At 45.0% G+C, this 27,148-nt stretch overlaps 1 protein-coding gene and 1 long non-coding RNA gene across 2 annotated transcripts; both read left to right on the top strand.

Moving 5' to 3' along the window:
• The first annotated feature begins 1,393 nt into the window (after window positions 1–1,393).
• Window positions 1,394–27,075, top strand: LOC126988148 (WASH complex subunit 4-like). Its single transcript, XM_050845986.1, has 22 exons — window positions 1,394–1,541; window positions 2,991–3,130; window positions 3,643–3,808; window positions 4,191–4,387; window positions 5,197–5,421; window positions 5,899–6,000; window positions 6,246–6,389; window positions 7,591–7,776; window positions 8,468–8,566; window positions 9,843–10,076; window positions 11,702–11,857; window positions 11,997–12,170; window positions 13,354–13,473; window positions 13,895–14,063; window positions 15,279–15,433; window positions 15,734–15,913; window positions 17,894–18,004; window positions 19,244–19,373; window positions 20,024–20,241; window positions 20,615–20,795; window positions 22,616–22,716; window positions 23,580–27,075. Exons 1-22 carry the CDS (start codon window positions 1,505–1,507, stop codon window positions 23,838–23,840), a joined length of 3,486 nt encoding a protein of 1,161 aa, XP_050701943.1. The 5' UTR covers window positions 1,394–1,504; the 3' UTR covers window positions 23,841–27,075.
• Window positions 21,001–22,392, top strand: LOC126988156 (uncharacterized). The gene is made up of 3 exons (XR_007741671.1): window positions 21,001–21,613; window positions 21,713–21,811; window positions 22,109–22,392. It is a non-coding gene; the product is annotated as an uncharacterized LOC126988156 (long non-coding RNA).
• Window positions 27,076–27,148: the final 73 nt, after the last annotated feature.

The following is a 27,148-nucleotide window of genomic DNA, read 5'->3' as shown; positions in this document are numbered from 1 at the left end:
CAGCTGATACAGATAACACACTCACATGACCATTACGTTGAACTTTATTGATTTCATTGATTTTTCCATTAAACATAAACACTATTCTCATCTACCATATGGGTCTACACGTATTAGTCTTGTCTCTGTAACCTTTTGAAATAAACTCGTATATATTAGTGTATTGTAAACCATAAATATTGATTAATTTTATGCATACATTGTCGGAAGGAGGGGCGGCATGGACCTTCCCCCTTCGTTGTAGTGATATTTATGCAGCAATAGTGCGATGGTGTGGTGCAAGGCTTATGTATATGACGTGTTGCCTTATCACCGAGATATGCTCATGCTCTCTCTCTCTCTCTCTCTCTCTCTCTCTCTCTCTCTCTCTCTCTCTCTCTGAGTAGAATAATTATCGAGGCTAACTCTTAGATATTTATTTTTTATCCTCCTAAGGTAAGGCTTGGTGGGGGTTTTTTTTTCCTTCTCTTTTCAAAAATACTCCCACGCCACGCTGAGTCGCTGTGTCTGCGTGTCTTCCTGAGCTCTGTGTGACAGTTCTTTTCTTTACCATTACAGGAGTTGCGGATTTGAGGCCAGATCGGTGGTTCTTAACACATAAAATAATTTAAATTTGTATTAAAATAAATATGCAAAATACACATAAAATAAGGTAAATTTGTATTGAAATAGATATGCAAGATACACATAAAATAAGGTAAATTTGTATTGAAATAGATATGCAAGATACACATAAAATAAGGTAAATTTGTATTGAAATAGATATGCAAAATACACATAAAATAAGGTAAATTTGTATTGAAATAGATATGCAAGATACACATAAAATAAGGTAAATTTGTATTAAAATAAATATGCAAAATACACATAAAATAAGGTAAATTTGTATTAAAATAAATATGCAAAATACACATAAAATAAGGTAAATTTGTATTAAAATAAATATGCAAAATACACATAAAATAAGGTAAATTTGTATTAAAATAAATATGCAAAATACACATAAAATAAGGTAAATTTGTATTGAAATAGATATGCAAAATACACATAAAATAATGTAAATTTGTATTGAAATAAATATGCAAAATACACATAAAATAAGGTAAATTTGTATTGAAATAGATATGCAAAATACACATAAAATAAGGTAAATTTGTATTGAAATAGATATGCAAGATACACATAAAATAATCTAAATTTGCATCAAAATATATATACAAATACACATAAAACAGTGTAAATTTTAAAACTTTCTAATACCACGCCCCTCTACGAATGGGTCCGTCCCTGACTCCCTACACGCATATTATAGACAACATAATTCGCTACCAGATTTAACGGCAATGGCAAACCAAACTAAAGATAATAGAGGCGATAATTATGCATTTCCCCATAAATTCTCAATATTAGCCCACTCGGTCAGCTGTCACCGTCCGCCGCGGCCCAGACCGAGGCCGCGGGAGGGGGCGGATGTCAACAAAGGAGTCGAGGCCGCGGCGTGAGGATGACAGTTGATATAGACTATGACGAAAACAGCCACAGTGAGTACCCAGTAGAGGATAATTACAATGATATAAAACCCTTGGACCTAATATTCACATAGACCGTCATGCCTTCCCGCCCCCCGCCGTGCCCGCGCCCCCCAGCCTGTCACGGGGCGCGGCGCACACCCCTCGCCCGTGACAGGAGGAGACATTAAGGGGATATACGGGATGATAGATAAAGGAATACGGAGATAAATAGTAACAATAAATGGATTAATGAAGAGTTAAATGAACGTCAGAGAGGAGAAAAGGTTAAGTTAGGGGCAATAATAAACGTAAAGAAATAGTAACAATAAATTAATTAATGAAGAGTCAAATGAACGTCAGAGAGGAGAAAAGGTTAAGTTAGGGGCAATAATAAACGGAGGAATAAGTTAATTAATAGTAAAAAATAAATGAATTAAGTATAGAGTTATTGACGTCAGAGAGGAGGAAAGGTTAAGTTAGGGGCAATAATAAACGGAGGAATAAGTAAATAAATAGTAAAAAATAAATGAATTAAGTATAGAGTTATTGACGTCAGAGAGGAGGAAAGGTTAAGTTAGAGGCACACACAATAATAAACAGGAAAAGGTAGATAGTAAAAATAAATGAATAAATAGGAATAAGTAAATAAATGGTAAAGATAAATTAATAGATAAAGAGTTAAACCAACGTCACAAGATAAATTGGGGGCTTCGTGGTGCAGTGGTTAGCACACTCAGCTCACAACCGAGAGAGCCCGGGTTCGATTCCCGGGCGGAGTGGAAAAATTTCGGCGGCTTTTCCGATACCCTATGCCCCTGTCCACCCAGCAGTGAATGGGTACCAGGTATTAATCAGGGGTTGTGTCCCGTCTCCTGGGGTCTGTTCCCTTCTATAATTCCTTCCCCTTCTGTCTCTCTCCGGCATATGACCACAGATGTTGCCATATGACCACAGATGTTGCGCCGACTAAACAAAACTTTCCTTCTCCTATAATTCCTTCCCCTTCTGTCCATATGACCACAGATGTTAAACTTTCCTTCTCCTATAATTCCTTCCTCCTGTCTCTCTCCCATATGACCACAGATGAAACTTTCCCTTCTCCTATAATTCCTTCCCCTTCTGTCTCTCTCCGGCATATGACCACAGATGTTGCGCCGACTGAACGAAACTTTTCCTTCACTCTTTCTTTTCCTCTCCTCTTGCTCCTGCATTTTCATTCTCTTCCTCCTTCTCCTCCTCCTCAATTTTTGTATCATTGTTTATTCTCTTCCTCCTTCTCCTCCTCCTCTTTTTTGGTATCACAGTAATTATCCTCTCCCTCCTTCCTCCATCTCCTTCACCCTTTCTTTTCCTCTCCTCTTGCTCCTGCTCTTTCATTCTCTTCCTTCTTCTCCTCCTCCTCATTTTATCAGTTCTTCTCTTCCTTTTCATTAACTGATTGATTTACTGATGCCTGTCACATGTGCCGCGCCCCCACAGAGACGGTGGCGGAGCAGGAGCTGAGGCGCTACAACCACATCGTTGAGCAGCATGGCGACCAGCTGGAGGAGATCATCGAGGCGCTGGGCCCCCACCCCGCCCCGCCCTGGGACCCCAAGTTTGACCCCATCACCCTCCAGGCAAGCACACACTGACTGACTGGCTGTGATGGGCAATTGTACACACACTATGGAGAGGAATGGACTTTGATAATGATAGCAATAGTCTGATGTTGTTAGGAAGAGCAATGTACTGTTGTAGAAGCATTAAGCCTCATTCTGTACTGCACTAATCTATTACAGCACAAAGGGAGAGGGTCAGTGCCACCCCTTTCAGACAACACAGCTCTAGCCGATAAAACCGATGGATAATAATTTGTAGAAGCACCGACTCACATACCTGAATGGCTGTATGGAGTGGTGAGTGTGCGTTCTCCTCCTCACAGATGTCCGATAATTTGGGCGGCTTTTCCGATACCCTACGCCCCTGTCCACCAAGCACTGAATGGGTACCAGGTATTAATCAGGGGTTGTGTCCTGTCTCCTGGGATCTGTACCCTTCTCCTATAATTCCTTCCCCTTCTGTCTCTCTCCGGCATATGACCACAGATGTTGCGCCGACTAAACGAAACTTTCCTTTTTTTTCCTCCCAGATGGCGCCGTTCGAACACGTGTCGATGGTGAGGCTGGTGCAAGCGGGCAACAAGGTGGTGAACAAGGTGGTGCTGGCCCTCAGTGCGCTCTGCCTGGAGGTGACACAGCTGGTGGATGAGGCACGCACCCACCTCTACCCGCCCCTCTTGCTCTATGGCAGTGGAGGTAAGGGGTCGGGGGGCTCCTTAACCCGTCCGCTCAAAACTCAAAACTATCTAAATGTCAGGTCACTTCTTTCATACTTTATGCATCATTATTTTGAAGATCATTTTGCTGGAGATTATGGAAAGAATAGGTCAGTTCTTTCACACTATATGTCTCATTATTTAGAAGATAATTTTGCTGGAGACTAAAGAAACAACAGGTCAGTTATTTCACACTATGCACCCCTCCTCCATATTATCTGTTCATTGCTGACTTTCTTTCTTGTTTTCATTTATTTTTTGACCTTGAGTTTCTTCCATTACTTAAAAAAAAAATGTTCATTGTGTCAGACTGCATCACACCTAGGAAGATACTTTTTTGAGGTGCCGTACGTTCGTTACAGTGGACGCGGACGGCGAGAAAACAGGTGAGTCGCAGGTGAGCCTCTCGCGGGTGCTGCCCACGCTGCACCGCGCCGCCTGCTACGTGCATCGCGTCCTGAGGGTGGTGCGGAACATCATGCACCAGATGACCGCACTCTACCACCCAGAGAAGAAGAAGAGAAGCGGGACCGTCGATGTGTCTGATGTGCACTTCCAGGTTAGGGACGTTTTTTTTGTTTTTTGTTTTTCCTATTTTCCTATTTCTTTTTTTTTTTTCAACTTTAGGCCTATTTTTTATTTGAACTTTAGGCCTTTTTTTTTCAATGTTAGGCCTTTTTTTCAACTTTAGGCCTATTTTTTTCTTTTTTTCAACTTTAGGCCTATTTTTTCAACTTTAGGCCTATTTTTCTTTTTTTCAACTGTAGGCCTATTTTTTCTTCTTTTTTTCAACTTTAGGCCTTTATTTTTCAATGTTAAGCCTTTTTTTTCAACTTAAGGCCTATTTTTAATTTTTTTTAACTTTAGGCCTTTTTTTTCAATGTTAAGCCTTTTTTTCAACTTTAGGCCTATTTTTATATATTTGTTCAACTTAAGGCTTTTTTTTATTTTCAACTTTGGGCCTATTTTTTTCTTTTTCTCTTTTTTTCAAGTTTAGGCCTTTTTTCTATTTTTTTCAAGTTTAGGCCTATTTTATTTCTTTTTTCTCTTTTTTTCAATTTAGGCCCATTTTTTCCTCTTTTTTTTCTTTCTTTTTCATCCAGGTTTGTGTCTATTTTTCTTCTTTTTCTGTTTCTTTTTTTCTCTTCTTTTTCTTCCAGGTTTGGGTCAGTTTTTCTTTTCCTTTTTCTCTCGTTTTTTTCTTCTTTCAAGTTTGTGTCCACTCTTCTTTTATCTTTGTCTTATAATCTTCTTTTCAATCCTTAATTTTCTATCTTTTCTTTTTTCTTATTTTCCTTCCATAAAAAAAGGGTCGGTAATATCACTTCCGAAGCCCAGGGTCACAAATCATCCTCTCCCTTCCCCCAGGTTATGTACGAGCACCTTGGGTCGCTGATGGGCACACTCATCACCCTGGACGAGGTGGTGCTGAGTAACGCGGTGCTACATGAACACTGGGGGGCGTACCGGCGGCTGGTACGCTCGGCCGGGTCGGACCAGCTCAGGTTTGGGCAGGACAAGGCAACGCTGCAGCCCCTGGAGAAGCTGCTGGCCGATGTGGAGGCAACGGTCATGCAGGGAACAATGTTTGCGGTGAGGGGGATGAGAGAGAGAGAGAGAAAGAGAGAGAGGGAGAGGGAGAGAAGAGAAGAGAAGGGAAGGAAAGGGAAAGAGAGACCAGCCTTGACATGCGAATATGATGCAAGTCTTCACACACACATTTAAGGGCTCAGTATTTACAGGGACATTGCTTTTCCAGGAGGTTCAACTTATTCCTCAGTCAAACACATCATAAGCTTGGCGAGAGGGAGTCAGTTTGTTATGTTAGACCAGCCTTAACATGTGAATATAATGCAAGTCTTAATACACACATTTAAGGGCTCAGTATTTACAGGGACATCACTTTTCCAGGAGGTTCAACTTATTCCTTAATCAAACGAATCATAAACTTGCGTGGGAGTCAGTTTTTTATGCAAGATCAGCTTTGACTATGGTGCCTCAGTGCATATAGAAACTTGTACTCTGAAGGCCAGTGCTCCAGTCTGATCCTAACGCCTTCCCCTCTCATAGTCAGTGGTGCGACAACCCTACGATGTGGACGGCCTGGTGGTGACGCGGAACGGCCTGCTGCGGGAGGAAATGATGACGGTGATCCTGGGGTGGTGCGGACAGGTGGGTGGACTTGGCCGAGCATGTGGAGTTGGGTGGATAAAATGACTGACTCCGACTCAAGGGAATTTTGAGGTTGTGACTCTGACCGGATTCCACCCCACTCCACTTTCCACTCTTCCGCAATACAGTGGTGGGAAAATCGAACCCAGGCACACCATACCACACCACACCCAGCCACACCACACCACACCCAGCCACACCACCAGGTTAAAAATGTCAAATAAAAGTTATGCCACGTGTTTCAGCTGGAACAGAGCAGCAGCGACGGGTGGTGGTGCGACAACCAGCCTCAGGTGGTGGGGGTCACAGCCCTGGCAGCGTTCCACCAAGTGATCTTTGACACCCAGGAGAAGAGGCTGGCCAGGACCTTGGGGAACCTCTTCAGAAAGGTACTCAGGGTGATGACACTCTTAAAATTTGGTGATTGCTCCTTCATTGACCTTATGCACCTCCTGTTTCCTATCATGACCTTAATCTTTCACCCGTTTTGGACTGATGTAACTTTATTGATTTCTTTTTTTGACCCTATGCCCCTTATTTCCTATCATGACCTCCCATTTCAGCTTCCGTTTTGGGTCTCATGTATCTTTCTTGATGTCTTCTTTGACCTTAAGCATCTCCTATGTCCTCCCATGACCTCCCATTTCAGCTTCCGTTTAGGGTCTCATGTATCTTTCTTGATGTCTTCTTTGACCTTAAGCATCTCCTATGTCCTCTCATGACCTCCACCATTCCCCCAGTTTAGGACTCGTGTATCTTTCTTGATGTCTTCTTTGACCCTACGCACCTCCTATTTCCTGTCATGACCTTCACCTCTCCCCCAGTTCCCATGCTATGTACTGAAACTCATCTCTCTACTGGTAACCCGTCCGCTGCGATTAGCATGGATTTGGCCTTCACTGGTAGCCTGGTAACACATAGTCCAAGGTCTTTCTCTGCCTCTGTGGTGGATGGTGGAGTGTTTCCCATGTGGTATTGGTGTGCTGGATATCCCTTCACTGGTAGCCTGGTAACATACACTCCCAGGTCTTTCTCTGCCTCTGTGGTGGATAGTGGAGTGTTTCCCATGTGGTATTGGTGTGCTGGATATCCCTTCACTGGTAGCCTGGTAACATACACTCCCAGGTCTTTCTCTGCCTCTGTGGTGGATAGTGGAGTGTTTCCCATGTGGTATTGGTATGCAGGATATCCCCTCCCAAGGTACAGGACTTTACATGTTTCTCCATTGAATTGTAGCAGCCACTTTTTGTTCCACTCCTGTAGCTTGGTGATGTCTTCTGGTAGGAAATCCACAGTCAAGGGGTTAGTCAGCCCAATGCAAGAGTTAACCATTATCTTCCAATTGCAACCCACCTCACAACCTTGCATCTCATCATCATCATCATCATTTCATCGACGCCTGCTCCTAGGATCTCCCACCAGGGGATGGCCATGGCAGAAGAGTTTTCATCTTTCTCTATCTATGTAGACACTCCCTCCTTGCCTGCTCAAAGTTTCTCAAGGATTTTTCACCCCTCTCTCTGCATCTCTCACTGGTATATACACTTAATGCCTCATATTTCCTCTCATGACCTCCACCTGTGTTTCCAGTTCCCATGCGTCACGCTGGTCGGCTCGGTGGTGTGGATGGCCGAGCGTCACATCCCGTCCGTGGCGCCAACCCTCGGACAATTCTTTGACCGCAAGACACAGGACGCTCTGCTCACCTTCCGAACCAACTACCTGTCCCAGAAGACCCAGACCATTGCCAAGGAAGCCAAAACCGTCAATTTGCAGGTAACGTACATTCCAGTCCACCTCACAAGCTCTCTGATCTCCTATTGTTATTTTCATGCTTACTGTTCTGTGGATCTTGCTAACACTCTGGTCGGTGATGTCAAACTCTTCCGCCTCTCACATCAATTATTTCCCAAGGCCAGAAAGGAGATCAGTCAGGTTCTAATGAGTGTTTTGGGGGGTTGATAGTAGAGAGGAAGGGTCAAACTACCACCAGGGTCATAAATCTACCCCTGGAAATGCCCCAAACTCCTACGAAAGCCTTGTCGAATGTATGTTTCTTAGGTTCATGGTACAGAAGAAGGGTCAAACTACCACCAGGGTCATAAATCTACCCCTGGAAATGCCCAAAACTCCTACGAAAGCCTTGTCGAATGTATGTTTCTTAGGTTCATGGTACAGAAGAAGGGTCAAACTACCACCAGGGTCATAAAACTACCCCTGGAAATGCCCAAAACTCCCATGAAAGCCTTGTCAAACATGTGCCTGGGTGCTGAAATGTTTAATAGTACGCCCTTTGTGTCCGCGATAAGTGTGCAATGGTTTCTTTATCAAGGGAACAACTCACTGTCCCCTCTCTCTCTCTCTCTCTCTCTCTCTATCTCCTCTCAAGACACCCATATCAATGTAACACAAGAGCCACAACACACCAAGTCCCTCTTCCATATCCCATTGCTGTGTTTCCCTGCAGGTGTGTGGCTGGGCGGTCAACCTGGACGCTGCCTCCCGGAAACACTCCAGTCACATGAACAACCAGGACCTCAACCAGCGAGCGTCCCTACTCCTCCAGGTACTGACGCAGCTTCTCCTTCCCTTCAGTGTTGCCAGAATGGACGAAAAGTATCAGTAGTGTATGTGTGCGTAGTAGTATGAGTAGCGGGCTTTTTTTTTCACGTTTGTTAACTTTTTTTATGCTCTTGAACATAAAAAAAAAAGACCTCTCCTCCAAAAACTGACCTCTCTCTTGGCCACTCCTCTTTAATTCTCTCTATAGGAGCACTGATTTTCGGGCTTTTTTTTCATTATTGTTTTCTTCTTTTTTTGCCCTTGAGCTGTTTCCTTTACTGTAAAAAAAAAGCATGAAGGCTGCACGCTACTTAAGTTTTCAATCTGTTACTTGCTACTTGATTTTTTTGGGGTAGTTCTTTTAATGTACTGGGCTGCGTTATGTTGAAATCTGCTGCTTTTGTGGTGTGTGTGTATTTACCTAGTTGTAGTTTTAAAGGGCCTGGGCTTTACGCTCATGTGGTCCCGTCTCCGTATCTGCATCTATCCAACTTTTCCTTAAAGCTTTGCACACTCCTCGCCGATACTACATCCTCACTTAGTCTGTTCCAAACCTCTATATTTCTTTGCAGGAAGCTATATTTCTTTATGTCTCTCAAGCATCTTCCCTTCCTCAATATTTTGCTATGTCCTCTTGTGTTCCTGGTGGTATGTTACTTGTTGTCGAAAGAGTCTGGCAGCCTTCCCTTCCTGCCCTGCCTTGTCTTTCCTTTTCCCACTCTGATTACTGTTGAGGTGTGTGTGTGTGCTACTGGTTGTCGAAAGAAGTCTGCTGCCCTGCCCCTGCCTGCCCTCTGCCTTTTCCCTGTGTGGCTTGGCTCTCAGAGTAAGGAAGGTTTGTTTACTGGCTCTTGCATGCCACTCTGATTACTGTTGAGGTGTGTGTGTGTGCTACTGGTTGTCGAAAGAGTCTGGCAGCCTTCCCTTCCTGCCCTGCCCTGCCTCTCCTTGCCTTTTCCCTGTGTGGCTTGGCTCTCAGAGTAAGGAAAGTTTGTTTGCTGGTTCTTGCTTGGCATTCTGATTAGTGTGTCTTCTTTTTTCTTTTCTTTTTTGTCTCTTCCTCTTCTTCGTCTTCTTTTTCTTCTTCATTCTCCTCTTCTTCCTCTTTATTTTCATCTTTTTCATTCTCTTTTGACCTCCTGTTCTAGTTCTTTTGTCGGAGCAGCGGCTGGCGGGCAATTTTGTTACTACTTTGTTTCGTGCCCTTGAGCTGTCTCCCTCGCCGTAAAAAAATAATAAATAAATAAAAAATCCCCCTGCCTCTCCTCTGCCTCCCCCAGGGCCTGATCTTGGCACACAGCGTGAAGTACAGCGTGGAGACGGTGCTCAACCTACACACCGCGCTGGGTCGGCCCATGGGCAAGGCGTGTGCCCTCAGCGTGTGTCACCTGGTGGAGTCCCTCAAGGCCATCGAGCACACCTACCACCGCCACGGCTCCCTCCTGGCAGACTCCATCCCACATGTGATCCAGTACCTCACCTACCAAGTGCTCTCCATTGTGGCCACTACCAAGGTGACTCCAGGGACTTGTGAATGTGGGAGCAGAGTGTTGACTTGTGAATGTAGGAGCAGTTTGTAGTTATCTTTCGAGGGCATCTTCATTGGTTCACGCACACCATTCACAAGGGAGCAGTTTCGGGAGACTATTTATACACCTCAAGGGCAACAAAGAAAATATGCAAGGACTTGTATCTGTAGGAGCAGCTTGTTGACTTAGCTTACGAGGGCATCTTCACTCAGTCACACACACCATTCACAAGTTGTTTCTGTACGAGCAGTTTGTAGACTTATTTTTTGAGGGCATCTTCACTCATTCACACACACACACCATTCACAAGGGACTCATTTATGTGGAAGCAGCTTGTTGACTTAGCTTACGAGGGCATGTTCACTCAGTCACACACACCATTCACAAGTTGTTTCTGTATGAGCAGTTTGTAGACTTATTTTTTGAGGGCATCTTCACTCATTCACACACACACACCATTCACAAGGGACTCATTTATGTAGAAGCAGCTTGTTGACTTGTATATATCTTATGAGGGCATTTTCACTCATTCACACACTCCCTTCACAAGTGGTTTTTCATGTACAAATTCTCAATAGCTCTTCACTGTGACTTCTCTTTCTCCTAATACTCCTGTACCTTTATCTTGATGTTTTCCAGGTGGTTATCCTTATAAATGTCCCCTATGGTCCTCAGCCCTCTCACATCAACCACTTCCAAAGCTCAAAAAGGAGATCAGTCGGGTTTTCATGAGGGTTTTTTTTAGGTTCATGGTACAGAGGAAGGGTCAAACTACCACCAGGGTCATAAAACTATCCCTGGAAATGCCCGCAACTCCTATGAAAGCCTTGTCAAATATGTGTACTTGGGCGTGTGTTTAAAAAGACAGTCCTCAGCCCCAAGAAAGACATTAATTGGGGTCTCATGAGTAGTTTTGTAGGTTCATGTTATAGAAGCTTTGGCAGACTACCGCCAGGGTCATAAAACTATCCCTGGAAATGCCTGCAACTCCTATGAAAGTCTTGCCAAATATGTGTACTTGGGCGCCAGTGTTTAAAAAGACAGTCCTCAGCCCCAAGAAAGACATTAATTGGGGTCTCATGAGTAGTTTTGTAGGTTCATGTTATAGAAGCTTTGTCAGACTACCGCCAGGGTCATAAAACTATCCCTGGAAATGCCCGCAACTCCTATGAAAGCCTTGTCAAATATGTGTTCTTCGGCGCCAAGATGCTTAAGAAGAGGTCCTCAACCCCTTCCATATCCACCTCAACGTTGTCTGTATCTCACTCTCCCCGGCGTCCTTCCTAACAGAGTCGTGTGTCCAGCGCTCGCCTCAACAGCTCTTCACTGTGACTTCTCTTCCTCCTAATACTCCTGTACTTTTCTATTAGTGCTTACATCCACTCCAAGTCCATTCCATATCCCTCAGTGTTGTCTGTATCTCACTCTCCCCGGCGTCCTTCCTAACAGAGTCGTGTGTCCAGCGCTCGCCTCAACAGCTCTTCCTTGTAACTTTTCTTCCTCCTAATACTCCTGTACTTTTATCTCAGTGCTTACATTCACTCCTAGTCCATTCCATATCCATTTCACTGTTGTCTGTATCTCACTCTCCCCGGCGTCCTTCCTAACAGAATCGTGTGTCCAGCGCTCGCTTGGACGCCCAGCGGCTGGACATCCTGATGGCCCTCAACCTGGTGGAGCAGATGCTGTCCGGCCCTGGCACCAAGGAGCGGCGGCTGGTGATGCGTGTGGCACTGTCCCTCGCCAACCAGGCCAAGGCACTGAGGGTGAGGCACTGTGGGAGCCTGGGTGTGTTGTGGCTCTTGTTGTGTTGCACTGATATGGATGTTATGTGGGGACGGAGGGAGGGAGGGAGGGTGGGATAGAGAGGAGAGGAGAGAGAGAGTGACCCTTTCTGTGATGCAGGACGAAGATATCTCCTCGCTGCTGGTGGGTCTGCGCAGGCTGGATCTGGCGTGTGAGCTGCAGGCCAGGGTGAGGAAGGCCACCAGCTGCTGCATCCTGTACCATCACACCGTCATCCTGCCAACCTACCTCACGAACTACCAACACACTCTTGAAAATGTCCACCGTATCCACGTGAGTCAACGCATTTAAACTACCTCTATTATCATTATTATTATTATTGTTATCATTGTCGTCTGTGTAATGTCCTGTACCACCACACCACACCGTCATCCTCCCAACCTACCTCATGAACTACCAACACACTCTTGAAAATGTCCACCCTATCCACATGAGTCAAGACACATTTGAACTACCTCTATTATTATTGTTATTATTGTTGTCTGTTTACTGCTATAACAAAATGCAAACCACCACACCACAAATGTCCACCGTATACCCACCAAAACACCTATAAATGTTCACACACTTTTGTATACTTTATTATTGTTATTATTGTTGTCTGTTTACTGCTATAACAAAATGCAAACCACCACGAGGAACTACAACTCTTCCACTGTAACTACCACCTATAACACCACTCCTAGCACTGCCTATAACACCGGGAAAAGCAATACCAACACAGTTTTTTTTTTTATACTTATTCATAACCGACAGCAGCTATTTTACCCTAGCTTTGAATGCATTTTTCTAAGTAACTACAACTGTTACAACCAAACCCAAACCACCACAAGAAACTACAACTCTTCCACTACAACTACCACCTATAACACCACTCCTAACACTGCCTATAACACCGGGAAAAGCAATACCAACACGGTTTTTTTTCTGTATACTTATTCATAACCGACAGCATCTATTTTACCCTAACTTTGAATGCATTTTTCTAAGTAACTACAACTGTTACAACCAAACCCAAACCACCACGAGAAACTACAACTCTTCCACTATAACTACCACCTATAACACCACTCCTAACACTGCCTATAACACCGGGAAAAGCAATACCAACACAGTTTTTTTTTGTATACTTATTCATAACCAACAAAACCTTCTATTTTACCCTAACTTTGAATGCATTTTTCTAAGTAACTACAACTGTTACAACCAAACCCAAACCACCACAAGAAACTACAACTCTTCCACTATAACAACCACCTATAACACCACTCCTAGCACTGCCTGTAACACCGGGAAAAGCAATACCAACAGGTTTTTTTTTTTTTTATACTTATTCATAGCCAACAAAACCTTCTATTTTACCCTAACTTTGAATGCATTGCTGATATGCTTCCAGTTCTTCCTGTCCCTTGCCTCAGCCTCCCCACACAGGCTAATTCATCCCGGCCTGTTTCAGTTCATGCTGGCCGCCATACAGGACTGCGCCACCCTGCTGGAGGGATGCTGCCACCTGGCCCGCCCCGAGGAACTTGTCGCTCGGTTTAGGAAGGAAGTGTACGGTTACATCAAGGAACTGGTGAGCCTCTCGGGAAAGCCGCTTCTTCTTCTTCTCTTTCTTCTTCTTTTTCCTCTTCTTTTTCTTCTTCTTCTTCATCATTTATAGTACATCTTCTCTTATTCAACATGTTACTCTTGAGAGCTGCTTCTTCTTCTTCTCTTTCTTCTTCTTTTTCTTCTTCTTCTTCATCATTTATAGTACATCTTCTCTTATTCAACATGTTACTCTTGAGAGCTGCTTCTTCTTCTTCTTCATTAATATCTATCTTCTCCCATTCAACATGTTACTTGGGTAGCTTTTAAAATGTCTGCAGATTCTCTCATTACTCATAACACTGTCTATTACCAGTCTATCACAATTCCTTAATCACTATGGCATCCTTGATCATCCTATGCATACATGTAAAGGATATAGTGATGGTGACGCTGTACATTGCCAGGTGCTGGACAAAGCGTGTCAGGAGGTTGAGACTGAGCTACGGATCAGCACACACAGCCACCTTCAGCTGGACAGTCGCAACCCCTTCCAGAGCCCCCTTAGGGACCTGTCTCCCCTGCTGGCCCTGGAGCCCTTCTGCCTCCTGTCAACTACCCTCATATCAGCAAAAGGTGAGGGAACGCTCCTGATTCTTCCTATATCACAGTGGGAGTTTTCTTTTGCTTTTTTGTTTAACCATTCCATTGTGATTGGTATGGATTTTGCCTTCACTGGTAGCCTGGTAACATACACTCCCAGGTCTTTCTCTGCCTCTGTGGTGGATAGTGGAGTGTTTCCCATGTGGTATTGGTGTGCTGGATATCCCTTCACTGGTAGCCTGGTAACATACACTCCCAGGTCTTTCTCTGCCTCTGTGGTGGATAGTGGAGTGTTTCCCATGTGGTATTGGTGTGCTGGATATCCCTTCACTGGTAGCCTGGTAACATACACTCCCAGGTCTTTCTCTGCCCCTGTGGTGGATAGTGGAGTGTTTCCCATGTGGTATTGGTGTGCTGGATATCCCTTCACTGGTAGCCTGGTAACATACACTCCCAGGTCTTTCTCTGCCCCTGTGGTGGATAGTGGAGTGTTTCCCATGTGGTATTGGTGTGCTGGATATCCCTTCACTGGTAGCCTGGTAACATACACTCCCAGGTCTTTCTCTGCCTCTGTGGTGGATAGTGGAGTGTTTCCCATGTGGTATTGGTGTGCTGGATATCCCTTCACTGGTAGCCTGGTAACATACACTCCCAGGTCTTTCTCTGCCTCTGTGGTGGATAGTGGAGTGTTTCCCATGTGGTATTGGTGTGCTGGATATCCCCTCCCAAGGTGCAGGACTTTACATTTCTCTTCATTGAATTGTAGCAGCCACTTTTTGTTCCATTCCTGTAGCTTGGTGATGTCTTATGGTAGGAAACCTGCAGTCAAGGGGTTAAAAATAAAATCCACCCAAAATTGACCTCTTTTAACCTTATTCTTTTTCTTCTGTCTGAACAGCATCTAGCAGGCTTTTTTTTTTTTACTTTCTCCCTTAATGTAGAAAATAGAGTGGATGTTCCTTGATACAGTTGCCTTGAAGTGGGACTTTTTTGGGGGTGTAGAGTTACAGAGTTGCAACAATTAGTATGCTCTTTTTATCCCATACTTTAACGTGGGCAACATGGGTCAATAACTGGCTCTCAGGGGTTGGTGTGTGTAGGCGGACTGGTCTTTGTTAGTCTCCCTGTAGCCTTGTATTCATATATCTAGTTGTATTTGCCAAGTTGTAGTATACAGGGCCTGAGCCACATTGTGTCATCCTGTCGCCTGTATCCCCATGTGTCCTGACCCGTGTCCTTGCCCCTCAGACTACGTGGAGCAGTACCTGGAGCGGACCTTCTACGCCCTGACCGTGGTGGCGCCGCACGACTGGAGGACCTACGAGGAGATGCGCAACCTTGCCGCCTCAAAGTACAACCTGTTCACAGTGCCTTCACACCTGCCCTCCCACACCCTTGACCAGGTGCGCCACAGTGATGATTGTCCATGCCAGAAATTAGGATAGGAACACTAATATCTGAGGACCTGATAAGAAGGGGGGGGGGCTTCGTGGTGCAGTGGTTAGTACACTCGACTCACAACCGAGAGAGCCCGGGTTCGATTCCCGGGCGGAGCGGAAAAAATTGGGCGGCTTTTTTTTATTATTGTTTCCTTTTTTTGTGCCCTTGAGCTGTCCCCTTTGTTGTAAAAAAATAAAATAAACATCCCAAGACCCAATACGATGTAGGAACGCTAACCTCCGAGGGCTTGTCTTCCCCTACAGGGCGTGGACGTGCTGGAGATCATGCGTAATATCCATGTGTTTGTGCGGCACTACCTCTACAACCTCAACCAGCAGTTCTTCATCGAGGCGGCCAGCAACAACAAGCACCTCAACACCGTCACCATCAAGCACATCGCCAACTCCATTCGGACGCACGGCGCCGGGATAATAAACACAACGGTAACGGAAATTAGTCGTTCGTTACGTATTAAAACTTGAATTGAAGATGTTTGAGTATCTCGGTTGAATTTCCAGTTGTTGTTTTTTCTTCTTTTAAATGTCTCAGTTGAATTTTCAGAGCATTTTTTTCTTCTTTTAAATGTCTCAGTTGAATTTGCAGAGTATTTTTTCTTCTTCAAAATGTCTGAGTTGAATTTCCAGAGCATTTTTTCTTCTTCAAAATGTCTGAGTTGAATTTCCAGAGCATTTTTTCTTCTTCAAAATGTCTGAGTTGAATTTCCAGAGCATTTTTTCTTCTTCAAAATGTCTGAGTTGAATTTCCAGAGCATTTTTTTCTTCTTCAAAATGTCTGAGTTGAATTTCCAGAGTATTTTTTCTTCTTCAAAATGTCTGAGTTGAATTTCCAGAGCATTTTTTCTTCTTCAAAATGTCTGAGTTGAATTTCCAGAGTATTTTTTCTTCTTCAAAATGTCTGAGTTGAATTTCCAGAGTATTTTTTCTTCTTCAAAATGTCTGAGTTGAATTTCCAGAGTATTTTTTCCTCTTCAAAATGTCTGAGTTGAATTTCCAGAGTATTTTTTCCTCTTCAAAATGTCTGAGTTGAATTTCCAGAGTATTTTTTCTTCTTCAAAATGTCTGAGTTGAATTTCCAGAGCAGTTTTCTTCTTCAAAATGTCTGAGTTGAATTTCCAGAGCATTTTTTCTTCTTCAAAATGTCTGAGTTGAATTTCCAGAGTATTTTTTCTTCTTCAAAATGTCTGAGTTGAATTTCCAGAGCATTTTTTTCTTCTTCAAAATGTCTGAGTTGAATTTCCAGAGCATTTTTTCTTCTTCAAAATGTCTGAGTTGAATTTCCAGAGTATTTTCTTCTTCAAAATGTCTGAGAGTATTTTTTCTTCTTCAAAATGTCTGAGTTGAGTTTCCAGAGCATTTTTTCTTCTTCAAAATATCTGAGTTGAATTTCCAGGTATTTTCTCTTCTTCAAAATGTCTTGAGTTGAATTTCTAGAGCATTTTTTTCTTCTTCAAAATGTCTGAGTTGAGTTTCCAGAGCAGTTTTCCTCTTCTTCAAAATGTCTGAGTTGAATTTTCAGAGTTGTTTTCCTTCTTCTAGATCACTTCCCTCCCTCCCAAGGTTGCCAATCTCTAACAATCACAATCACGATCATAAGCACTTCTTTCCCTCACAAGACACCCAATCTCTAACAGTAACAGCCACACTCACAAGTACTTCCCTCCCTCCCAAGACTGCTATCTCTTAACAGTCACACTCACAAGTACTTTCCTACTTCCCAAGACTGCCATCTCTTAACAGTCACACTCACAAGTACTTTCCTCCCTCCCAAGACTGCCATCTCTTAACAGTCACACTCACAAGTACTTTCCTCCCTCCCAAGACTGCCATCTCTTAACAATCACACTCACAAGTACTTCCCGCCCTCCCAAGACGCCATCTCTTAACAGTCACACTCACAAGTACTTTCCTCCCTCCCAAGACTGCCATCTCTTAACAGTCACACTCACAAGTACTTCCCTCCCTCCCAAGACTGCCATCTCTTAACAGTCACACTCACAAGTACTTCCCTCCCTCCCAAGACTGCCATCTCTTAACAGTCACACTCACAGGTACTTTCCTCCCTCCCAAGACTGCCATCTCTTAACAGTCACACTCACAGGTACTTTCCTCCCTCCCAAGACTGCCATCTCTTAACAGTCACACTCACAAGTACTTTCCTCCTTCCCAAGACTGCCATCTCTTAACAGTCACACTCACAAGTACTTTCCTCCTTCCCAAGACTGCCATCTCTTAACAGTCACACTCACAAGTACTTTCCTCCCTCCCAAGACTGCCATCTCTTAACAGTCACACTCACAAGTACTTCCCTCCCTCCCAAGACTGCCATCTCTTAACAGTCACACTCACAAGTACTTCCCGCCCTCCCAAGACTGCCATCTCTTAACAGTCACAATCTCCCGACAGGTGAACTTCACTTACCAGTTTCTGCGGCGCAAGTTCCAGGTGTTCTCCCAGTTCCTGTACGACGAGCAGATCAAGTCTCGCCTCCTGAAGGACCGACAGCTGTGGAGGGAGGTAAGGAAACATGTATCAGTCTTCCTCTGCCTGAACCTTTCCTCCACACACTAAACAAGTCTCTTTTGGCTATTCTTTACTTTTTACTCTTGTGGGAGAGGCGAGTAACAGGCTTTTTGTTTTTTTGTACTCTTTGTATTGCCCTTGAGCTGCTTCCTTTGATGTATAAAGAAAAGAAAAATCGCTCTTAACCCGTCCGCTGCGATTGGCACGGATTTGGCCTTCACTGGTAGCCTGGTAACATACACTCCCAGGTCTTTCTCTGCCTCTGTGGTGGATAGTGGAGTGTTTCCCATGTGGTATTGGTGTGCTGGATATCCCTTCACTGGTAGCCTGGTAACATACACTCCCAGGTCTTTCTCTGCCTCTGTGGTGGATAGTGGAGTGTTTCCCATGTGGTATTGGTGTGCTGGATATCCCTTCACTGGTAGCCTGGTAACATACACTCCCAGGTCTTTCTCTGTCTCTGTGGTGGATAGTGGAGTGTTTCCCATGTGGTATTGGTGTGCTGGATATCCCTTCACTGGTAGCCTGGTAACATACACTCCCAGGTCTTTCTCTGTCTCTGTGGTGGATAGTGGAGTGTTTCCCATGTGGTATTGGTGTGCTGGATATCCCTTCACTGGTAGCCTGGTAACATACACTCCCAGGTCTTTCTCTGCCTCTGTGGTGGATAGTGGAGTGTTTCTCATGTGGTATTGGTGTGCTGGATATCCCTTCACTGGTAGCCTGGTAACATACACTCCCAGGTCTTTCTCTGTCCCTATGGTGGATAGTGGAGTGTTTCCCATGTGGTATTGGTATGCTGGATATCCCTTCACTGGTAGCCTGGTAACATACACTCCCAGGTCTTTCTCTGCCTCTGTGGTGGATAGTGGAGTATTTCCCATGTGGTATTGGTGTGCTGGATATCCCCTCCCAAGGTGCAGGACTTTACATTTTTCTTCATTGAATTGTAGCAGCCACTTTTTGTTCCACTCCTGTAGCTTGGTGATGTCTGACTGTAGGAAATCCACAGTCAAGGGGTTAACCTGATTACCTTCACACACACACACATACACTCACACACACACAAAAAAGTCCCAACAGCCCCAAATTGATAAATCTCATTGAAATAACGCCTCTGTTTTGTTTTCATTTCTTTGGTACCAATCTTACATGAAATAAAGACTACTGTATATTTTTTCGTACATTCTTCTGAGTCTGCTTCAAGGAATACCTCACCTCACTGTTCCGCAGGCCAAGGCGACCCAGGAGTACTTCCCCTACGAGAGCGCTGAGAAGTTCAACCGAAACATCAGGAAGCTTGGCGTCTCCCCCGAGGGACTCTCCTTCCTGGACCAGTTCAGAGGACTCATGTCACACATCGGTAAGACTTACCCACCACCACCACCAGCCTCATTCTTGTGTTCACTGCAGCAGCGTTCTACAAATTTTTCAGCATCCCCATGACCCATGTGCAAGCCTCTTTACTGTACTAAAAGCTGTGTGCCTTATAGCAGCAGAGTTAGGTTAAGAAGGAATGATTGGGAAAGGAGGAAAGGAGGGGAGAGTGTAGTGCAGCTGACTTGCCTGATAGACGACCCTCCCATAACTTACGTACTTTGCGAGGGGGTACTTCTTTGGCCGACTGGTTAAGGAATGGCTCTCCCATCTCACTGGTCGCGGGTTGAATCATGAACACACATTTGGCGTCCACACTGGCAAGTGGCAGCTGAGTCTGAGTCACAATCCAGCCGCCGCGCTGCCACAGTCTGCGAACCCTGTACTGTACACGACCATTACACATCCGCCCAGCAGGAGGCTGCTTGGGCAACGAAATGTTTAGAAATACGACTCCATAAGCTATTTCTAAAGGTCAAGGAGGGGTCAGGGGGTCAGTCGGGTTCTAATTGGAGTTGTAAGGAACAACGGCTGTTATTTCTGATCATAAATTTTGAAGTATCCATCTGATTATTCGCAGAATACGAATACTTTTTCCTTGTATTCCAACACGAATGAGAATACTTTGTGTCGCAGGCAATGCCATGGGGTTCGTGCGTCTGGTTCGGTCTGGCGGGCTACACTGCTCCAGCAACGCCGCGCGCTTCATCCCCGACCTGGAGGACGTGCCCAGCCTGGAGGAGCTGTGTCGGGAGGCCCACACGTCCCCGCAGACCCTGGCGGCCGCAGAGAACCTGGACGCTGTCATCAACAACCTCACACAAAACTTCCACAAAGACACCGACTACTTCAAGGTAAAGCAGCACCCAGGAGTGAGGACGCTTCCAACACTTAGCTCAGAAATGTTGAGTCTCTGGAGCAGACCTTTCACTGGCACACTGTTCCTTCCTTTGCTTCTGTTTCCCTCTCCCTCCTTTTTTATTTTGTCTCTCCATTTGTTTAGTTTTTCCTTCCTTCTTTATTACTCTCCTTTTCTTTATTTATTTATTGATTTTCTTCATTATTATCACATACATTATTATTATTATCATCACTATCATTAAATCCCTCCCTCTCTCCCTCCCTCTTCCACCTTTTCTCTTTCTCTCCTTTTCATTATCATCATCGCATACGACATTATTATTATTTCTATCACTGTCGTTAAATGCCGTCCTCTCTCTCCCTCAGCTCCTGGTGGACGTGTTCGCGCCGGCCCTCCAGGACAAGAAGAACAGCCACCTCAAGAACTTCTATCTCATCATTCCCCCCATGACCATAAACTTCGTGGAGAGTTCCCTCGCCGCCAAGGACAACATGAACAAGAAGAACAAGTCACGGGCCGCCTTCACAGATGACGGCTTTGCGATGGGTAAGATTTTTTCTCACACATAAATTTACGTTAAGCATGACCTTGCCCGAGTAATAAACACAGATATGCGTTACCTCTACCCTAGTCCAGCAACTGTCAAAAACAATCCTTATCATATTTTTTTTTTTTTTTTTACATCAAAGGAAGCAGCTCAAGGGCTCAAGGTCAAGTCATAGGCAGGAGGAAATACAGACGAGGGAAGACTGTTTCAGAGTTTACCAGTGAAGGGGATGAAAGAATGGAGATGCTGGTTAACTCTTGCATAAGGGTTTTGGACAGTATAGGGACGAGCATGAGTAGAAAGTCGTGTGCAACAAGGCCGCAGGTGTGTGCAAGCATGTCATTCCCCTAGTTCTTACCCCGACCGCTGCGACTGGCACGGATTTGGCCTTCACTGATAGTCTGGTAACAAATACGCCCAGGTCTTTCTCTGCCTCTGTGGTGGATGGTGGAGTTTTTCCCATGTGGTATTGGTGTGCTGGATATCCCTTCACTGGTAGCCTGGTAACATACACTCCCAGGTCTTTCTCTGCCTCTGTGGTGGATGGTGGAGTTTTTCCCATGTGGTATTGGTGTGCTGGATATCCCTTCACTGGTAGCCTGGTAACATACAGCCCCATCTCTTTCTCTGCCTCTGTGGTGGATAGTGGAGTGTTTCCCATGTGGTATTGGTGAGCTGGATATCCCTTCACTGGTAGCCTGGTAACATACACTCCCAGGTCTTTCTCTGCCTCTGTGGTGGATAGTGGAGTGTTTCCCATGTGGTATTGGTGTGCTGGATATCCCTTCACTGGTAGCCTGGTAACATACACTCCCAGGTCTTTCTCTGCCTCTGTGGTGGATAATGGAGTGTTTCCCACGTGGTATTGGTGAGCTGGATATCCCTTCACTGGTAGCCTGGTAACATACACTCCCAGGTCTTTCTCTGCCTCTGTGGTGGATAGTGGAATGTTTCCCATGTGGTATTGGTGTGCTGGATATCCCTTCACTGGTAGCCTGGTAACATACACTCCCAGGTCTTTCTCTGCCTCTGTGGTGGATAGTGGAGTGTTTCCCATGTGGTATTGGTATGCTGGATATACCTTCACTGGTAGACTGGTAACATACACTCCCAGGTCTTTCTCTGCCTCTGTGGTGGATAGTGGAGTGTTTCCCATGTGGTATTGGTATGCTGGATATCCCTTCACTGATAGCCTGGTCACATACACTCCCAGGTCTTTCTCTGTCTGCGTGGTGGATAGTGGAGTGTTTCCCATGTGGTATTGGTGTGCTGGATATCCCTTCACTGATAGCCTGGTCACATACACTCCCAGGTCTTTCTCTGCCTCTGTGGTGGATAGTGGAGTGTTTCCCATGTGGTATTGGTGTGCTGGATATCCCTTCACTGGTAGCCTGGTAACATACACTCCCAGGTCTTCCTCTGCCTCTGTGGTGGATAGTGGAGTGTTTCCCATGTGGTATTGGTGTGCTGGATATCCCTTCACTGGTAGCCTGGTAACATACACTCCCAGGTCTTTCTCTGCCTCTGTGGTGGATAGTGGAGTGTTTCCCATGTGGTATTGGTGTGCTGGATATCCCTTCACTGGTAGCCTGGTAACATACACTCCCAGGTCTTTCTCTGCCTCTGTGGTGGATAGTGGAGTGTTTCCCATGTGGTATTGGTGTGCTGGATATCCCTTCACTGGTAGCCTGGTAGGAAATCGACAGTCAAGGGGTTAAAAATATTTGTTATAAGAGCCAAAAGTATCTCAGAAAACGGGCCAAAGAGTGATTGTCGTTTTACGCACTCATTGTGACAAACTCTTGGTGGTTCTTTGCAGGTGTTGCCTACATGCTGAAGGTGCTGGACCAGAACACAGCCTTTGACTCACTCCAGTGGTGGTCGGGGGTGAGGCGCAGGTTCATCAAGGAGAGGGAGAAGGTAGGAACTTGTTTTCTTCCCAGCGCCCAATGACAATATAATGAATTTCACATTTCTAATAACTTCCCTCAGCTCCTGCTTAACCCGGTAGCAGCGGGGATCATGTTTCTTAATGGTCCCTCTAAGCGAGAAAAATGAGAAAAAATCACCCCTCACACAAGCCGTTTCATAATATATATCAAAACAATTGTGATCAGTTTATGTATCATCTATTTTGGGGGGTTAAAATCATGGCACAAATTTGGCCCGTCGTTGCTACCGGGTTAAGTTCTACATTATCAGTTTGGTTCATCTGTATATCTAGAGAGTTACTGTTCCGTGATGCAGCTTTGAGCCCTGTTAGCTAAGTCTTATGGATGAGGTCACAGCTCCACCAGACAGAGGACACTTGAGAGAACTTGTTACAGGCATTTGCAGCTTTGTCTCTTTTTTGCTACAAGTACCTTTCTTAGTGTGTGGTCACATTAAAAGACATTTTATCGCCCAGGAACACCAATTTGACAAGGCTTTCGTAGGAGTTGTGGGCATTTCCAGTAGTAGTTCTGTGACCCTGGTGGTAGTTTCACCCTTCTTCTGTACCCTGAGCCTAAAGAAACACTCACTAGAACCTGACTGACCCCCCTTTGACCTTTAGAAATAGCTGATGTGAGAGGCGAAGGTGTCTTATAATGCTGACTATAGATTATGACCCTGGTGGTAGTTTGACCCTTCTTCTGTACCCTGAACCTCAAGAAACACTCGTTATAACCCGACTGACCCCCCTTTGACCTTTAGAAATAGTTGATGTGAGAGGCGAAGGTGTCTCATAATGCTGACCATAGATATAGACCTTTGCTAAGCAGCCCACACGTCACCCCTCCCAGGTTGAGAAGCAGCGTCAACCAGGCAGTGGCGGGGACGACAAACTGCAGCAGACCTTGGCGCTCACCATGTCCCGCCTGCAGCAGTACCAGCAGGAGTTTGAGCTGCTCTACCTTAGCCTGAGCAGTGCCCGGGTGTTCTTCAGGGGAGACTGGGCTGCTGCCTCCTCCTCCTCTTCAGGGGACAGCCAGAAGAGTGACACACAGTCCATCAACAGTGACTCCAGTGGCAAGGAGAAGCCTCTCAACAAAGCTGCTGACTAATTAGGGTCGGATTATGAGACATTTCGCCACCAAAGAACACATATTTGACAAGGCTTTCATAGGAGGTGTGGGCATTTCCAGGAGTAATTTTATGACCCTGATGGTAGTTTGACCCTTCTTCTGTACCATGAACCTGAAGAAACACTCACTAGAACCCGACTGACCCCTTCTTTGGCCTTTCAAAATAGGTGATGTGAGAAGCGAAAGTCTTATAATACCGACCTAACTCCTAAGCTGCATGATGCTGCACTGCCTCAGGACCTCTTGTTGAACACTTTACTTGTAAGCAGAGTTGATGTACAGTGTTGCTTTGATTCATAAGCCATTTAGTTGTAGAGTCTCTCAATACGTAAGACAAATCTATAGTGCAGGACAGCCTCACTAGACTGGTGCCATTTCAGCTGAGAATTTGGAGCTTTACTGAAGATTTTGAAAAGAAATTTAGTTTTTGCCGTGAGTCCAATGATCAGGAGGTTGTGGCGGAGAGCCTGAGGGTGCGGGGAATGTCATGTGTTGAGTGCTGTGGTGAGGACTGACCCTGAACCAAACCAGGCGGATGTGATGCTTGCCAGTCCTCTACAGGTGTGGGTATGAATGATGCCTAATGTGCTGTGTCACCCCTAACACAACCACATCCTCATGCAGTAAGAAGTCACAGCCACATCAACACACACAGCACACTACGGCCCCATTCACACTGTGCCGACGCTGGGCCACGACAACCCAGCGACTTTTAGGCCCCCTTCACACTGCATCAATTCAGCATCCAGCGATCATTTCTAGAGCTCTTTCCGACCATGTATGAACTGGCAACGGTGCAGTCACCCTCAGAAATGCTTGCTGCTCGTCACCCGTTCTGGCTCAGTCCGCCGCCACAAGAGCGCCGTTTCTCTTCAGCCGTTACACCCTGCTCTGGGGTACTCAATGAACCGTTGCACTATTGCAGTATTACAAGAGTTAGACAAGTTGTGTACATACAGATGCGTAAATAGCAATATATTTTTTGAAGCATTTTTAAGGTGATGCAGCAGAGTCCGTTAATCCAAACAGCTCTTGACCCACAGCCCACTGAGGGTAAGTGTTAAGACATCCTGAGTAATACTGGAGGGTAGTTTCCTGTCTTCATGATTTCAGACCATTGAGGTTATTAAAAGTGTAATTCATATTAACGGACTTCACTGCATGAGCGTCTCCGACCAAAGCCTAATGTTAAGAGGCTTGTGAACGGCCTGTTGCTGAGATATTGAGTTTGTTAACCCGGTAGCTGCGGGGATCATGTTTCTAAAAGCTCCTCTAAGCAAATTAATGAGAAAAAAATCATCACTCACGCAAACCATTATATAATAGATAACAACGCACTTGTAATCAATTGGTGCATCCTGTATTTTTGGGGATTCACATCAAGGCAAAAATTTGGCCCCTCGCTGGTACACGGTAAAGCCACAGATTTGGCCCGTCGCTGCTACCGGGTTGACCCTTTCAATACGGTGATGCAGATGTCGGCGTCAGAGTACGGAAAGGGTTAAGAGGAATTGGAAGAGGATTGATCATCTTCTAAAGCTCTTAATCCTCTTCCATTTCCTCTTAGGAGGTTTGGAAGAGGATTAACCTTTTCCATACTCTACTGAAAGGGTTAAGGTATTAAGTTTCCTGAAAATCCAGCACATTTTGTTAGTATTTCCAAGTGTTTTAAAGGACAACACCACTGATCAGGGACTCAGTAATTGCTACAATGGAGATATTTTTGTATTCTTTGTACGATGATCAAGTAGTGTTTGGGAGGCGGAAGGTGTGGCTATTTTTATAAATGATTCATGTCTGTGATACTGATGACAATTATCATCATCTTCACCTCTCTTTGGCTGACCTCACCTCAGCCTAGTGCGCCCCATTTTATGACATGCAAGTGACATGGCTCAGCTGACTGGAAGGCTGTTTAGAACCCTGAGGCTTTAACCCCTTGACTGTGGATTTCCTACAAGAAGACATCACCAAGCTACAGGAATGGAGCAAAAAGTGGCTGCTACAATTCAGTGAAGAAAAATGTAAAGTCCTGCACCTTGGGAGGGGATATCCAGCACACCAATACCACATGGGAAACACTCCACTATCCACCACAGAGGCAGAGAAAGACCTGGGAGTGTATGTTACCAGGCTACCAGTGAAGGGATATCCAGCACACCAATACCACATGGGAAACACTCCACTATCCACCACAGAGGCAGAGAAAGACCCGGGAGTGTATGTTACCAGGCTTCCAGTGAAGGGATATCCAGCACACCAATACCACATGGGAAACACTCCACTATCCACCACAGAGGCAGAGAAAGACCTGGGAGTGTATGTTACCAGGCTACCAGTGAAGGGATATCCAGCACACCAATACCACATGGGAAACACTCCACTATCCATCACAGAGGCAAAGAAAGACCTGGGAGTATATGTTACCAGGCTACCAGTGAAGGGATATCCAGCACACCAATACCACATGGGAAACACTCCACTATCCATCACAGAGGCAGAGAAAGACCTGGGAGTGTATGTTACCAGGCTACCAGTGAAGGGATATCCAGCACACCAATACCACATGGGAAACACTCCACTATCCACCACAGAGACAGAGAAAGACCTGGGAGTGTATGTTACCAGGCTACCAGTGAAGGGATATCCAGCACACCAATACCACATGGGAAACACTCCACTATCCATCACAGAGGCAGAGAAAGACCTGGGAGTGTATGTTACCAGGCTACCAGTGAAGGGATATCCAGCACACCAATACCACATGGGAAACACTCCACTATCCATCACAGAGGCAGAGAAAGACCTGGGAGTGTATGTTACCAGGCTACCAGTGAAGGCCAAATCCTTGACAATCGCAGTGGATGGGTTAACACACAAGCCTGATGGGTGGGGTCCCTCAAGACATGCCTCCAGAAGCTGCCAAGTGTGTCACAGATCAATGATGCTAATGATTTGGGAATGTCCTTGTTCTGCCCCAAATGCTATGTTCTGTTGGTAATGCTTTGCTTATCAAATCCAGTGACTCGCTTCTACAGCCAAAGTTTGCATGTTGCCAATTCTTTATGCTGTTGCTTTGATTCAGTATATACACTAGCCTTACCTACTGTTAAATTTGTTGAGATTTTATTGTGTATATCCAAAATATTTAACTGATCTTCAAACCAGGGACCACCATTGTTACGAACTGAGCAAATATACATGAAGAACCTTACTTGTGTTTGCTGGACCTCAAGTCATGGTTCTGTTAAGCCATATTTACTCTTATGTGTTCCACTCCATGCCAT

Source organism: Eriocheir sinensis, chromosome 68, assembly GCF_024679095.1.
Source record: "Eriocheir sinensis breed Jianghai 21 chromosome 68, ASM2467909v1, whole genome shotgun sequence".
Classification (NCBI taxonomy): domain Eukaryota; kingdom Metazoa; phylum Arthropoda; class Malacostraca; order Decapoda; family Varunidae; genus Eriocheir; species Eriocheir sinensis.
The sequence above is the reverse complement of the archived record's forward strand: the minus strand, read 5'-3'. Positions and strand labels throughout refer to the sequence as shown.

Coding starts and splice junctions, on each gene's coding strand:
- LOC126988148 (XM_050845986.1), top strand. CDS start 1,505: ATGACAGTTGATATAGACTATGACGAAAACAGCCACA. Junction 13,474..13,894: donor ACGGTTACATCAAGGAACTG/GTGAGCCTCTCG, acceptor GTACATTGCCAG/GTGCTGGACAAAGCGTGTCA. Junction 15,434..15,733: donor CCTCCCACACCCTTGACCAG/GTGCGCCACAGT, acceptor CTTCCCCTACAG/GGCGTGGACGTGCTGGAGAT.